The 16,985-nt window shown below is 37.1% G+C and overlaps 2 protein-coding genes across 2 annotated transcripts in view; one reads left to right on the top strand and one right to left on the bottom strand.

Moving 5' to 3' along the window:
* On the top strand, positions 1–8,607 carry LOC139940309 (syntaxin-18-like). Its single transcript, XM_071936507.1, has 11 exons — positions 1–161; positions 958–1,025; positions 1,769–1,884; positions 2,320–2,397; positions 2,872–2,938; positions 3,950–4,044; positions 4,977–5,056; positions 5,420–5,478; positions 6,116–6,185; positions 7,139–7,219; positions 8,123–8,607. Exons 1-11 carry the CDS (start codon positions 9–11, stop codon positions 8,213–8,215), a joined length of 960 nt encoding a protein of 319 aa, XP_071792608.1. The 5' UTR covers positions 1–8; the 3' UTR covers positions 8,216–8,607.
* Positions 8,608–9,291: 684 nt separating this feature from the next.
* LOC139940637 (fucose mutarotase-like) overlaps positions 9,292–16,985 on the bottom strand; it is a 47,157-nt gene continuing 39,463 nt past the window's right edge. Inside the window, exon 6 of the mRNA XM_071936986.1 lies at positions 9,292–14,257. Within this exon, the coding sequence (XP_071793087.1) occupies positions 14,197–14,257 (61 nt within the window). The 3' untranslated portion in view covers positions 9,292–14,196. The remainder of the gene's footprint in view (positions 14,258–16,985) is intronic.

The raw sequence follows: 16,985 nt of genomic DNA, 5'->3' as shown, positions 1-16,985 counted from the left end.
CAGACAAGATGGCAGCCGACATAACGTCACTTTTTAAAGCTTCTGTAAAAACAGTTCGAACTCGAAAGAAGGGCCTTGGTGGAACTAAAGAGACGGGGAATAACTCAATATTGGGTCATGCGAAGAACAGAACAGAGTTTGCGATCAAGGCGAGGGAAGTGGTAAGTTGATATGGTGGCCCAAAACAACGCCTTTTCTCCATCTCATGATCACAAATCTTACCACGCACGGGCGGCCACGTTGGCAATCTCATCATTGATAATATCTGGCAACATTGGCATTTTAAATTACTAATTTTGTTACTTGCATGCATTGCAGGAAATGTTGGGTTGATTTTCTTTTGCTTCAAAGGGAAAAGATGTTTACTTCATTGCGAAAACATTTGATTGAATCTTTAGTTAGTTCAGTTGATTCATTGAATGAGATTATAATTATTCCCATTTCCCAAATTTTATTGATTAAAATATGATTTCATTTAGAAGTTTAGATTGTATAACTTTTGTTCTAGAAAATGTAATGTTATCCAAACTGATACACAACCTCTAGTCTACTTCTAGAAACTATAAAACAACAGTGAGTACTGAGCAGAAAATTGCATTTTTTGATAATGTTTTTTAATTTCAGTATTCACTCAACAAAAAGGAAATGCAAGCATTATGAATGTATATTGAGTATGTGGGGAAAGTTTTGGTAGTGTAGTACAAAAGAAACTTCAGTTATTGCTGGCTAACGGTCGTAAAACTCTCACCTATCAACGCTGATTTGAAAAACGTATAGCGTTACGGAGGCCCAAAATACTAGACCCCTATAAGGCTCACAGGGAGCCTTATAGTTTCTAGAAGTATGCAACCTCTAAACAACTTCCTATTTAGTTTCTCTAAATCTCCTTTAAAGTATCTCACACTCCACATTTTAACAAGAAGTATTTTGCTAAAAACCTTTGTTTTTCCTCCCCAGGCTACCACGATAAGCAAATTGAAAGATTTCTTATTGGAGCATCGCAAGGACTATATCAATGAAGCCAGGTATGAGTGTAGCTCTCCCCTCCTGTCAGTGTCACCTCAGTAACCCTTGTAAATCTATAGTCCCAATTACAAGCCTACATTATTTCACCCATATGTAGGGACCGCCCCCTTGTAAGAATAAAAATATAAGTAGTTTATTTTCACCCCCCTAAAAATTTAAGAGCCTTCACACTAACCCACCAGTTTATCAACAGCCTAATGCTGGACCCCCCAGTGAGGAACAGCAGATAGGGGAGTGATGTGGTTTTGTGTGTGGCCCTCACCCAGTCATATTCTGGATGACTGTGAGTGAGGCAACACAATAAAATTACGAACACTCCATAACTGGCTGTTTCATCCTTATTTTCAGACCCCTCCCGCCCCTTCACCTGGGCCCAGGTCTACACATACGTTCAGACACACCTACATTCCAACCTCCCAAATGTATTTTCCTATTCCTAACTCAACTAACCCTAAGTCCAGTGGTTAGACTGCAGGACTCACAATCACTAGAATCCCCCAGCTAACCGAGATTTCACCATGACTAAGAATAAATATTGTCATCTAGTTACTTAATCACAATTTCTTGATATTTGCAATTCATAATCATAAGACGTTTAAACAATGTTTGTATAAGAGAGATTGGCCCTGTCAGCTTGACGTTTATATCTCCTTGTGGGAGTTTGACAAGTTCCCTTGACGGGAATATCATCTTTGAAGAAAAAAAAATGGAAAAAAAAAAAGAATTTATTTTTGATCTTCAGTCACTTGATATCCGATGTGGGTGGAATGTCCGATGCAGAGAGGGATCAAATCGACACTGACGCTCAGGAATTTATGAGAACCTGTTCAGATACCATCAGAGTCTTCAAGAATGAAGGTACAATACATGTTCCTCCACAGTCACCCCCTTAAGTCTTGATAAATCCACTCATTCATCTTAAAGACACTGGACACCTTTGGTGATTGTCAAAGACCAATATTCTCACTTGGTAGATTCCAACATATGCATAAAATAACAAATCTGTGAAAATTTTGACTCAACTGGTCATCGTAGTTGCAAGAGAATAATGAAAGAAAAAAAACACTCTTGTTGCACAAATTTGTGTGCTTTCAGATGCCTACTAAAAGGCTTCAGGCCCGAAGAGTATTTTATTATTTGAATGAGAAATTACCTCTCTCTAAAAAAGAGAACAAGGTTGGTGTGATGGGGGTATGTAGCTCTATGAAGTTGGGCCCTGGTGTGACAAGGCCCTAAGAATTGTTGATTTGTTGACTTATTACTTTTAAAGAATTATTGATCATCTCTTTTCAGTTTTCAAGCAGACGATGGTTGCTCAAGTAAAGCTACACAGAGAAGCTGTTTTCGATCTGTTACAGGAATATCTTAAAGGTGACATTTACACAATGGTTTAATGAACTGACTCTTGGGGTCTGCTCACTGAGCAAGTTCGTTAAATCATTGCGTCAGTCCAAATTCTTCGTATCTCCTAATCTAGCACTACATCATGCACAAGTTTGAAACTGTGAAAATGTTGTTTCTCGCCTAAAATAGATGTACACACAAAACACTTACGTTCGAAGATACAACGTTTTTGCACAGAGCATTTTGTGTGGATACAACGTTTTTGCCAAATTGAGGTACAACATTTTTGCAAAATTTAGATACGTTTTTGTATTGACGCGGCAGGGCAGAAAAACATGTGCCTAATACCTCCTTCATAGCTGGACAGGTGCAAAAAAATATATAACATCGCCTCAACTCATAAGAACAAAATATTAAATAGATTTGATATACTATGCTATTGTAAAAGAACCTGTTTTAAATATGTATTATTTGTTATTTTGATGTTTGTTTTGTTTACAGCTGTGTGTAAGTTATACAGCGACCAGATAGCAGTAAGAGTCAAACGAGTTGTGGACAAGAAGAGAATGTGAGTATTTACACATCTATGGTGTTATTAGAATCCCTACCAGGCGAAATCACTGCCTGGCGTAAATGTTAAGGGCAGTGGACACTATTGGTAATTACTCAAAATAATTATTGGCATAAAACCTTTCTTGGTAACTAGTAATGGGTTGAGGTTGATAGTTTAAAATATTGTGAAAAACAGCTCTCTCTGAAGTGACGTAGTTTTCGAGAAAGAAGTAATTTTCCACGAATTTGATTTTGAGACCTCAGAACTTGATTGTAAGGTCTAGAAATCAAGCATCTAAATGCACACAACTTCGTGTGACATACAATGTAGGTGTTTTTTCTTTCATTATTATATGCAACTCCGATGACCAATTGAGCTCAAATGTTCACAGGTTTGTTATTTTATGCATAATATGTTGAGATATATCAAGGGAGAAGACTGATCTTTGACAATTACCAATAGTGTCCCTCCAGTGTCTTTAGTCCCCCAGTCATTCTTGTTTGCTTCTAGTTAGTTTGATTGTATACATCTACTTTAATGTAGGATTTAAACAATCTGATTATTCCAAAAAACAAAGATATACTTTACCTTTAAAGGCACTGGTCATTGGTAATTGTCAAAGACCATTATTCCCACTTGGTGTATCTCAACATAAATGCATAAAAAAACAAATCTGTGAAAATTTTGACTCAATTGGTCATCAAAGTTGCAAGAGAATAATAAAAGAAAAACACCCCTGTTGCATAAAATTCTGTGCTTTCAGACCCATAAAAAAAGGCTTCAGGACTGAATTATTTTAATATTTGAATGAGAAATTACCTCTTTTACTACGTTACTTCAGAGGGAGCCCTTTCTCGCAATGTTTTATACTATCAACAGCTCTCTATTGCTTGTTACCAAGTAAGTTTTTCTACCTCAATGTTTTGAGTAATTACCAAAAGTGTCCAGAGCCTTAAAATTATGTAAATGTTTTATTAATCCCAGGAATATAAGAATAATCAAAGAGTTCTTTTTTCTGTACTACAGATCAAGACTCCAACCTAGCCAGACGTCTCTTGCAACAAAGCGTCATCCTCTTCCCACAGCCACCAGCACTCCAGCAAAACAACAACAACAACAAGGTTTGTGGATTATATTCCTGTTACAACAGGGCTGGAATTCAGGAAAAGGCCACAAGACCACAGGGATTGTAGCTCCACATGTTTACTGGACCAGAATTTATTTTACAAGACCAGCCGTCGATTTCACCAAACTCTTCCTAACTTAGGACTTTGGACGAGTTTAGTTCCATAGACAGAGAACGCATTGAACCCATCCTAAGTTGGGACTAGTCACTCGTCCCAACTTGAGACAAGATTAATCCCAGCGTTTCTTGAAATCAGCTGCAGAATCAAAATGAGAAAACTTCCTGACTCCTGACTGTTTTCCTTTTTTTTTTATTTTTTTTTTTTTATTGCACTAAGACATTTAAGAGAAGATTTATCTCAATGGGACTTGAGGCATTGAATGGTGAGGTATCAATATTTATTTGATTTGCTGTAACACCTATGTGTATCTACTTGCCAGGTAGACTTTGTTCTTTAGAGAAATGTCTGGCTTTATATTCTGCTACCGCAGAGTAGATTTTCAGAATTCGGGAGACTTCTCAGGTTCTAAAAAGAACAGTCCTGCTTTTTAACTACTACCTGGGCGGAAGGTAGAAAATTGGCCGGGACTACTACTTTAGCTTTTAGTGGATCATTTTTAAGGTTCATCTCAATTGTCTCTTTGTTTACATTACTTAAAGTCAACATTCATAATTTGTTGAGTATAGTGAGGCACACGACATGTATTATTCTTCAACCCGATAAAGACAAGACCGCCAGACTTGTCTGGTCATAGTTTACTGGCCTCGACAGTAAAATCAGGCCTGTGGTCCAGTGTAAAATAAATTAACCCCTACTGTAAAAAAAAATACACTCCCTGAGGGGAAGGTTTAATAATTATCGGGAAAAGTTCAAAATATTTCCATTCCTCTACTTTTTAATAACTTGCTTTCTGATTTAATTTTCAGATCCCTTGTCACACGACCTAGAATCGTCCAATCAGCAGGTAGAAGAAGAGGAGGAGTTTTCACCCGAAGAAATGCAAATGGTACTAAATTTCATTTGATTTTTTGTTTTAGTTTTTTGTTTTTGTTAAAATGTGGCCAAATATCACTCATTAAAATGGGTATTCAATTCCAAGCTATATTTGATTTATTTTAGTAGACAGTTTGTTAACATCATTTTAACCCCCTTCCCCCACAAAAAAAAATTGTCACTGCAAAGAGTGACACCATTTACATCAGGTTCTTGGATTTGAAAACATTTGACTGGATAAACTAAATAGCGCCCTCTATTGTCATGGAGTCAAACTTTAGTGCTATTGCCTAGCTTGACAATCCTCATTCCCCTGAAATGCACTCTATCATATAAACAGCTGTAACTTTTAAATGGTTTTTTTTTTTTTTTTCAGTTTGAAGAGGAAAACAAGAGACTATTCAATGAAATGAACTGCTTGGTAGATGAAGTGAGGTAAGATGAAGTCTGATTGTAAGAGCTAAAAACCTACTTCTATCAAATCTTAGAATGACCCCCAGCCCTTTGTAAGAGTTCAATTTTGGTATAATAGTAATAGTGGAAATTTGTAAAGAGATACAAAAATTAGGTTGAACAAGGAAAACATTTACTTGAGCGGGATTTGAACCAACAACCTGCTAGCGCTCCTCCAACCGAGCTATCAAGCCCTATTTTGTCCATCTCACTATTTTAGATATCTTTGTTCGTGGGTGCCAGTCAGAAGCAGCAGCCAGGGGATCACCTTATATCTTTGTCGTGTGTGGGTGCCCAGCGCTGGGTGTGATCCCTGGCTGTCTGGCAGTTACAGGTTGAATGGCTTCTGACTGGCACCGTCGAACATTGCAAAAATTATCTACATAGCCAAGTTTTTGTGTATGAAAATTCTATGGTGAGAAAATTGATTTTATCTCTTTTTGATGTACATTTTCTTTAATTGTTATCCGATTAATAACAGTAGTGTCATGACCGGGACACAAACCCACACTCTGATCAGGAACACCAGAACCTGAGCCCAGTGCTCTTGGCTACTCCGCCATGACACCCCATTCTCCTTTAATCTTAACTAATCTGATTGAATCCCATTTGATCCCAGGCAGATAGAGGGCAAAGTGGTTGAAATCACCAAACTACAGGAGATATTTGCCGACAAAGTTCTCCAACAGGTAAAAAACAATCTTGTTATCTTGTTTATTGGGTTTGTACCCCAACGGATCCAAGCTCTTGACAGAAAACTTCCTAATAACTTGATTAATTTTTTTTCTTTTTTTCTTCAGAGAGTGTTGGTTATCAGTCATATATGAGCCCACCCACGTCACTTTTTCACCATCTATAAGTTCATTTCACAATCTACAAGTCCCTTTCACCATCTACAAATTCCTTTCACCATTTCCCTTTCTCCATCTACAATTTTGGTTAAACATCTACAAATTCCTTTCACCATCTACAAGTCCTTTTCACCATCTACAAGTTTTTTTCACCATCTCCCTTTCACCATCAACAAGTTCCTTTCACCATCTACAAATCCCTTTCACCATCTACAAATCCCTTTCACCATTTACAAATTCCTTTCACCATCTACAAATCCCTTTCACCATCTACAAATTCCTTTCACCATTTCCCTTTCACCATCTAGAAGTTCCTTTCACCATCTAGAAGTTCCTTTCACCATCTACAAGTTCCTTTCACCATCAACCAGTCGCTTTCACCATCTCCCTTTCACCATCTACTATTCCCTTTCACCATCTACAATTCCCTTTCACCATCTACAATTCCCTTTCACCGTCTACAAATTCCTTTCACCATCTACAATTCCCTTTCACCAACTGCAAATTTCTTTCACCATCTACGATTCCCTTTCACCATCTACAATTCCCTTTCACCATCTACAATTCCCTTTCACCAACTGCAAATTTCTTTCACCATCTACGATTCCCTTTCACCATCTACAAATTCCTTTCACCATCTACCAATCCCTTTCACCCTCTACCAATCCGTTTCACCATCTACAAGTCCCTTTCACCATCAACCCGTCCCTTTCACCATCACCCTTTCACCATCATCCATTCCTTTTCACCACCCATCTTCAAAGTTTGATTTGTTTGATTAATTCCTCCAGGAAGGTGAAATAGACATGATAGCGGACACCGTCGTCGCAACAACAGAGAATATCATCGAAGGAAATGAAGACATCAGAGCGGTAAGAAAGAAAACCATGAAAGGTTGCGTCCAAGTCAAGCGACTTTGGCTTTTGCTGTTGACTGTAGCGATTAAACAGTTTGTTTGTTTGTTTGTTTGTTTGTTTAGATGATCTATGAACTCGGCATATTCCCACAAAATTATGAATGATTATGAATTGCACAAACCAAGAAATTGTGATTCAGTAACTAGACAACAATACTTATTCTAGTCATTATGAAATCACCGGTTAGCTCTGGGATTCGAACCTACAACCTTGTGATTGCAATTCCTGATGAATAGGACTGTTCTGTGACCCAGCCATAGCCGCTACTGAAGCCTATAACTCGAACCTGGCTATACATCAATCCGGGCACGCATAGTGCTGGGCATCGCCTAGTTTTGTGCGCAAAGACATGGAAATTAAATGTTTTCCTCAACGACTTACACAATTTCCTTGACAGGACATCATGATATACCAATGTAGATCACTGACCACAAATAATTGCAACTAAATAGAAACCGAATTATCTTGAAAACGGTGCATGTCTTAGTGAGTTTAAGGGTCTCAGACCTGGAAACTGCATATAGTCACTAGTTCAATGCGTACATCGGCAAGGTATTTTATCAGAATTTTAGTATTTACCTTCTTATTAATTTTAAATATTTTATCAAGAATGTAGTAAATCGTATGATCATGCAGCCATGTCAGGGAAATTGCATAGATTGTCGAGGATGACATTCAATTTCCATAAAAAGTGAAAAGGAAAACGATTTTCTCGTGTCCTTGTGCACAAAACTAGGCACAGGTACACCGCAGCGCCTGGATTGGTGTATAGTTTTGTAACATTTAAAAAAAAATTCTGAATCTCTTGAAGTATTTTTATCCCTAATTCTTGGGTAATTATTCTTTTTTTGCTTCCAGGCGATCAAGAATAACGCTGGCTTCCGAGTTTGGATCTTGTTTTTTCTCGTCATGTGTTCCTTCTCATTGCTCTTCTTGGATTGGTACAGCTAAGGAAAGAGCCAAAAGATACACTAACCAAGAAACACTAACTAATATTAATTAACTATTTTAGTGCCCGCTTTCTTTGGCGACATTTATCAAAATTCTGTGTAAAAAAATATATCAATAAGTCTGTCTTACCAAAATCTTGCTTATTTTTGTTGCTTCAGTACATCCCAAAGTCAATAGTGTATCTTGAGTGATAATGCCCTCAATGGATCATATATATATGACACTTTTTGAGTACATGAAAATTTATCGTACATATACGATAATGGCACTTTTGGAATACATAAAACATATCAAACATGTCGACCTGGACATTTAAAGGAACACGTTGCCTTGGATCGGACGAGTTGGTCAAAACAAAAGCGTTTGTAACCGTTTTTTATAAAATGCATATGGTTGGAAAGATGTTTTAAAAGTAGAATACAATGATCCACACAAGTTTGCCTCGAAATTGCGTGGTTTTCCTTCTACTGTGCGAACTAACATGGTCGGCCATTTATGGGAGTCAAAATTTTGACCCCCATAAATGGCCGACGTGTTAGTCGACAAGGTAAAAGAAAAACCACGCAATTTCGAGGCATGTTTGTGTGGATCATTGTATTCTACTTTTACAACATCTTTCTACCCATATGCATTTTATAAAAAAACGGTTACAAACGCTTTTCAAAGACCAACTCGACCGATCCAAGGCAACGTGTTCCTTTAATGAGTTAATCAATGCAAGATATACAACTAATGTTAACTCATTGCTTCTGCCATTCAATTCAACTCAACACCACTTGTATTTAGATATATTGTAGACCAATCCAAATTGGCTTTTCATTTTAGTGAAGCGCCCTCTTGGGGTGAAGCACATTGAGTTAATCATGAAAGCTTGAGGGTTCTTCTTCCCTATTGCACAAGAGGCAAATGAAGTTATCCACCCCCAAAGTTGCCCCGTCTTTTTATGAAAGTATTCCTAGTGTTATGTGTTATTATTTTGTTTTCCTCTGCAAGTAAACAAAGATGGACAATTATAACTATTTAGCAGGCAGGATATTCATCATCCTTCTTTTTTTTCCTCATAAAAATCACCAAAATTTGTACTAATTGTCTATTCATTAAAACTTACATCATTTAGGTCAGCCCTTGTACTCTGTAACATGTTCCTACTTTTCTCCAAGGACCAAATATCACGCCAGATATAAAGACCCAAATAACTTGCTAGTAACTATTTCATCATCGCATAAATAAGATTTGAAAAGTGAGAAAGTGTACTTATAAATTGTGTAATTTCATTTATTCTGGTTGTGAAATCAGAAAAGTGAATTCAATCACTGTACTAGCCAAGAACCCAATGGAGAGAAGACAAGGAATGAAGTTTTGGTTTTGAAGGGAGGGTGCACGTTTGGTAATTGTCAAACCAGTCTTCTTACTAGGTGTATCCCATCATAACCAAAAAATAACAAGCCTGTGAAAATTTGGGCTCAATTGGTCATCGAAGCTGGGAGAAAATGATGAAAGAAAAAACACCCTTGTTGGACGAATTTGTGTGATTTCAAATAGTTAATTGAGATAGAAATAACCTCTTTCTCAAAAACTACATTACTTCAGAGGGAGCCATTTCTCACAATGTTTTATAATATCAACAGCGCTCGTATGCTCGCCCAAGTAAGTTTTTAAGTTAATATTCGTTTTGAGTAATTACCAAACGTGTACCTTCCCTTTAAGGGAATGCAACTTTTTATTTCAGCTATCACATAATAAACCACAAGGGTGTATTACATGATAATATACCTGATGGAATATGAATAAAAAGAAGCTTCCAAGCAGAGTTATTAAAAAAAATTATAACATTTTAATCATTTATTTCTGCATTGAATTTATGAATACAAAATACTGTTTCTTATAAGTTATTTTACAAAATATAATTTATTGCATCATGGATTGACAAAACTTGTAAAAATAACTGCTACGCTTAATATAGCAAATATTATTCAATTGACTTTAAATGTTATATGTTTCAATTTTCAACTCCCTTTTACTTGTGAGTTTTTTTGCACAGAATCTTGATAGGAATATATTTTCCAGCAAGACCTAGCACACATCCAGGACAAAAATAGCAAAATAAAAAATAAACCGAACCCATGTTCCATTAAATTAGATGGATGATTAACCCTGTAGTCCCTGCACCGCCCGAGTTTGCTGAAAACTAACATATCACAAGATTCTTGCAGTTAATTACTGGAATCGTAGTTCAAATTTTAAAAGATAGCCACAGCTTAACTTTTTATGCACAATTTGAACCTTGATATTTGTATAAAAGTACAAGTTCGCATGAGAACAATAAATGTCTCTCGTTAAACGGCTACGGTAATTTTTATGGCGAACATTTGTTTGTAAGGATAAAATGGACACAATAGCTTTTCTAGGCTTTTATCTGACTCAATTATTATACTGATTAAATGCGAAGGCATGAGTTTTCGACAATATTATCATGAATGATGAATAAATACAGTTTCCTTTGTGTTTACTAATGAGCGTTTTGTTGGGGTAAGAGCTAAATTATTTCATCATCATTAGCTTCATTAGCTTAATAATGACTATCGAGGATTCTTTTGATGTTCCTTTTTTTCTACAAACACAAGCTAGAAAGGTTTCCTCCTACCACATACAGTATATCGATAGGCGGCTGGGCGGTCCAGTGGCTAAATGGTTAACTGAACAAAATTATTCTACCAAGAGAATTGGTTTTATCAAATTAGTTTTTCAAAAGAACAGAAATGGAAATCAAGCATGTAAATAAATACAAAAGACCTGGGCCGATTTTCATAGAGCTGCTTTAAGCAGACAATATTGCTTAACAATTTTCTTCTTAGCAGAAACTAGCAGGATACCATTTACAAATTGTACATGTGACATGGTAGTTTGGCTGGTAACCCTATTCTGGTGAACAAAATTTGATTGTGCTTAGCTACTTATTGTGGTTAAACACTTCTATGAAATTGGGCCCTAAAGCTCACAAAAGCTACAATGGAAACACAAAACCGTGGCTACGCAACTTTCTTGTGGGTCAGAGGTAACGTTAATCCGTAAACAATAGAAGCAAAGACAAAGAATTTCCTTGAAATCTACAAGTCGTCTGAGACTAGTCATTCTTAAAATAACAGTGCAATAATTTTAAGTCTGATATTTTTTACGACCCACGTGCAGCCTAAACAATCCATGGACTCATTGGGCAACAGGTGTAGGTCAATGCCCCTCATCTCTTAACTCCAACACCGATTGAAGACAAAAATAAATCTCCCACTCTCTGACTAAGATATACCAAGAAAACCCAGTAGGTTTCTTAACTCAAGTAACTCCTCATCAGCACGTGGGCATTAACCACTTTCCCTTTTTCCAATACAATACTTTCCAACAATGTTTTTAACCTGCCTAGTTCTATTTGTTACCACCAGACAGACCTCCAATGAAATATATTCCGAGAAGTCTCAATATTAGTTATCGGAAACCCAGCCAGAAATCCAGCTCGCCCTGCGGGATGCTAATTCCTTACTCCAAGATTAACGTTACCTTATGCTAACCCTTTCCGTTGTGTCATACAACATACTGAGCCTCAGGTACACTTGGCATTAGAGTACAATTCAAACACTACTTAACCTAGACTCGGGCCTTTGTTGTCGTCTCAATGCACCCTGTCGATAGTGTCAACATTGCCGCAAGGTGAACCTGGAGGAGGTTCGGGTCTCAATATCAGAGGAAGTTGACAGCTCAAGAGCCCACAACAAACGGAGTATGTATTAGGCTCAGAATGAGAAATTGTAATATACGCTCCGATCCAACCCACTCCCTTGTCTGTGATCCCCCATGAAGGTAGGGTGGAGGGGGGTGCCTAAGACTCCGCTAAGACATAACCTCACAGCTGGGGTTAGCAGACTCCAATTGATCATCTCGTACCCCTCAAGCAAACTCTGACCAACTTCTTCTCACGATGACCTCATCTCGACCTCCTACCCATGCCTCCACAATAATGATAGGGTTGGGTTTGAGAAACATCAGGGTAGGGTCCGATGACCCACAAAACACAAGGAGTCTCTTGAACATGACAGTGCCATAGGCATTACACCCAACACCATGACCTTGTGTTGAATGGTACCTTTATCCAAGACGCAGCAGGGTGGGTAGTTTACACCAAATGGTTACAATTAGGTTTCATCTACACCTGACCAAACCTCGGTACTTCAAAGACTCTCAAACTCCCGTAATCAGATGGAGTCACACAGGTAAAACACACCCTTGATGTAGTGCAACATACACCTGCCACCGACTGTGGTTTTGACTTGAGATGATAAAAACCATATTGCGAGGAGTAAACTTGTACCCAACCGATTACAATCACCCTATTCAAGTGCTTGGCTTTAAAAACCGAGACGCCCAGCTTTGGTAGACTTGCAGCCCCCAGGCAAGAAAACTGACCAAATCTATAAAATTGTCATTGGCAATAAACCTGGCACTCCTACTAAAAGTCTGCCAAGAAAAGCTCTACCAATTAACTGTTCATATCACACAGCCTAAATATCCATGGGCTTGGCCATTTAAACTGATTGAAACAGGTGGATTACTTTACATCATGATCAGTTTTTTATCGGCTTGACCTCTTGGGTATGATACCTTCTTAGTCATTGACTTCTTTAACCATCTACAAGACAGAGACGCTAACCTCCGAGGTGTGTGTTGAGGTCAGACCTCCTTACGAGGCGCTGCTTCAACAATTTAAACTTCTATTTCCGCTCTTGTCTGGCAATAAACTACCCCGACGAAACCTCAGACCAAAAACCAATGAGAACTTGTTGACAATAATCACGTTTCTTCTGAGATGATGTGTTTGTGGTTACAAGACAAGTCAACAATTGAAAAAATCAATCAGACTGTCAAGAACTTTAAATTAAAAAAGGCTCCAAAACAAAATGTTGTGTTAAAAGTAACAACTGTTTGTCCAAGTGGTCTTCCTAACAAAAGGTCTCTTTCAGGTTTTTTATCATACTTATTTCATTCCAACTGAAATGATACCAATTTAAAATAATCAGGTATCTGTCTGGTTTAACAGACATGACTGTTAATTCACATCAGTGTGCAAAGGGAAACAATAATAGAAACAAATCTGTTTCAAAAACCAATTGTATCAAGTAACATCACAAGGGAAACTGACTGAGTAATTTTTTTTAAATAGTTTTGGGGTTTGAACCGAAAAAGAAAAATCTACTAGAACCGAACTTGAACCAAAAAACCAATAGTAAAACAACTTTCTCTTAAAGATATAACATGATAAATAATTACAATTTGATGTAAAAGCAATACCTTTCAATAAATGGTGTTCTCTTGTGTTGATCTATCATTAAAGGGAATGTAAACATTTGGTAGTTACTCTTAAATTAAAGGCAATAAAAACTGTCTTGGTATTACAGCACCATTTGATTATATAAAGCATTTTAAGAATCATTTCACTTGGAAGTTCTGTGGTCATGGAAAAACATGTCAGTTTGATCCCCAAATTAAGTTAAAGTCCCAATTCCTGTCTTCCAATTACGAATCGTTCCCCTACGTGGACATAACCGCTCTCAATTTTCATCAATATCTCAAAAGCGCGACCACCTTTTGAAATGAAATATACACAGTTAAGTATCCACATTTATTTAAAAAAAAAATTAAAATGAACAGATGTTAAATTTGAAGTCAAAAAAATAATAGTAATAATAATATGAATAATTGAATAGTTCCAATTACTAAAGGTGTATTTCCCCTTTAAACACCAATTGTATGTAGTTCTATCCTGATCTTTTGACTTTGTAACGAATCTGCATTGTATATCAAATTCATATCTCTACGGACCCGGGTCGTGGATTACTTACAGCTTGTCCTACAAGCTAATGTGGCATGCCACAAACCACCACAAGAGGTATCGACTCTGTCATTAAATAGTCCCCAAGTGTAAAGGTGAAGGATCACTGACCGGAGGATATCACTCCTTTCTTCAAGATGAGGTTTCCGTAGAGTGCCTTCTCCCTGTGAATGGAAGAAGGAATCAAGAACCTGATATGTTGTTTGTAGACCACACTTTAAATATTGAGGGTGTAAAACAGGCATGATGACCTTTAGACAAGGCAGAAAAGGCATTTACAAAGACTGACCTACATTCAATGGGGAACTTTTGGGACGCTTGGTGGCAGCAGACTTACCAGGTAAAATCCATTGTTCTTGGCAATGTGCGCATGCTCAGAACTACGTAAACAATTTTTACCTGGTAAGTCTGCTGCCACCTAGCGTTCCTAAGTCTCCCATTCAATTCAAACACACTTTTATTTCCATACTTCCTTGAAGAAGAAAAAACCCTTTTGAACAATGCAAATGCAGGAAATTGCTATAAATAATAAGAAGTTGTAGTAAGTGTGAAAGAGAGCAGACGAAGGAAGAGGCTTCTTCTAGAAGCCGAAGCTTGTAGTGAAGTGCCTAACAAGGACAAATAAAACCAGAAGAAACTCAACAGTAAACGGACGGACAGTTTGGACAAAGACAGGAAAACGAAAATATTTAATGACCAATTAATCATTATCTTTGACTTAAAACAAACATTTGGTGCAAAACAGTTTGAGAATTTAAGCATATGTTAAATACAGGGAGAAAAGAGCTCTTTTATATAAATGCACCTTTAAGTCGACCCACATAGTAACAACAATATTACCAAACGCTTAAAGCCATTGGACCTTTTCGGTAAACAGTGTTGTCCAAGGCCCACACTTTGTGTACCACAACTTCTATATCAAATAACAAACCTGTGAAAATTTAGGCTCAATCGGTCATCGGAGTCGGGAGAAAACAACGGAAAAACCCACCCTTGTTTCCGCGCGTTTCGCCGTGTCATGACATGTGTTTAAAATAAATGCGTAATTCTCGTTAACGAGAATTTATATTGTTTTGCTGTTTTCTCAAAAAGTAAAGCATTTCATGGAATAATATTTCAAGAGAAGTCTTTCACCATTGCCTTCTGTAAACCCTGTAAGTTATTTGTAAATCTGTATACTTTTTCTTTTTTTTCTGAACCGAAAGGGTCCAATGGCTTTAGTAGCACTTTAATCATGTTGACATGCTCAAGGGCACTGAAAAAGGGCACTAGTCTAAAACTAAGCAGGTACAGTTGTATGGACAAATAAAAAAATAAAAAAATGAAATTTTAAAACAATAGGACTAAGAAAGTCTAGAAAACAATCAACCTGTTTGGTACATTGTACATGTCACATAATATGTGATGCGATCAACCAAAACGAGTCGTTTGTTGACTCTGGTCATTTAAAAAATATATATTTTTAAAAGAACATTATCAAGAAAAAATAGTCTTACAAAAAAATCATTGTTTTTTTTTACTCATATCCATTTTTCAAAAACTAATAGCATTTAAGGCAAATACATGTCTATTTCAAGTAAAGTTTTCCACCATGACCATCTTTATACCATCTTGAAGTTATGAGCACATCTGTGAACAATATCTTCAATCTTAACAACCTTGTGCCCAAGGTTGGTTGTACACCCCTTGAAAAGACCAACCAATCAAACATAAAGTCAAAGTTAGGGCTAAAAAAAAACTTGTTTGTACTTTTTGTAAGTGTGTTCAAGCCAAACTAAGAGATACTGGTTACTCTGAAACATAAATTATTAGTCGGGTATTATTCCTCTAAACAAATTGTGCATTATCATCGGAATAAAAGAGTATTATAATACTCCAAAACAGTAAAATCCAGCTTGTTATCAACTTCTTTTGTCCCTATTTCCTGACAACACTTTTATACCAATTATTCCATTGTGGTCGTTCAAAAGAAGGAAGGCAATAACGCATACCATATCAACAAGTCAAAATAGGACCAGCACCCTACCGCCCCTTCTCTATTCTAATCCGACAATGCCAGCATACCTGGAATACCAGGGGTTTATTATGATACAAAATTGATGGCTACTCCACTCCAACTTCTCACAATGTTAAGTGGGACCACTAAACCAACTTGTCTATTGTTAAACATCAATGACCACAATTAGCTCCCTTAGAAAGCATAAAAAAATCCAACCCATGATACAATGTAACTTTAACCTTTTCCCCTTTCGGTACGACAACGACTCGCTGAAAAACATACGCCAAGGAAAAATCTGTCAACATGTTTATTTGATTTGGAGGTGCAGGCAGAATAACAAACACCCTGTTTTTTAAAAACTTCCCCAAATTGTTTGATTTTCTGGGTTGAGTTTTAATAGTTCCCACACACTCATTGTCAGGTGTAATAAGCCTCAACAACTCAGCGTCTGTCTGTCACCAATACATTAAGCAGTGTGACAACTTAACTCCAGTTCCGTTTTTGGGACCTCTGCCCGGCAGGGGAGACCTATTTGTGGGTCCCGTAAACCGCAAATAAGAAAAGAAAAAGAAAAAAGAAAGAAAAAAAAACATGTTTGTATCAATCAACATTTTCATTCCCCGCAATCGAAAGTATTTTTGTGATTCGATTTCAGTGTTGACAAGATATTATTTGAAAGGAGACTAAATGTTTACTCCCCATTACTTTTTTTTTATCCCAGTGACCCTAACACAAGCCTCCCCACGGGTGATTTAGGGGGTCTTTGATTTACATATAATACTTGTTTGTGACTACTGTATTCAGATACACGGTCTGGTACCACAATCAATAGATCACTGCTCATAAAACCTCTCAAACAGGTTACCAGACACTCCCATCGTCCCTGCCCCATG

This window comes from Asterias amurensis, chromosome 8 (assembly GCF_032118995.1).
Source record: "Asterias amurensis chromosome 8, ASM3211899v1".
NCBI classification, from domain to species: Eukaryota; Metazoa; Echinodermata; class Asteroidea; order Forcipulatida; family Asteriidae; genus Asterias; species Asterias amurensis.
The sequence above is the reverse complement of the archived record's forward strand: the minus strand, read 5'-3'. Positions and strand labels throughout refer to the sequence as shown.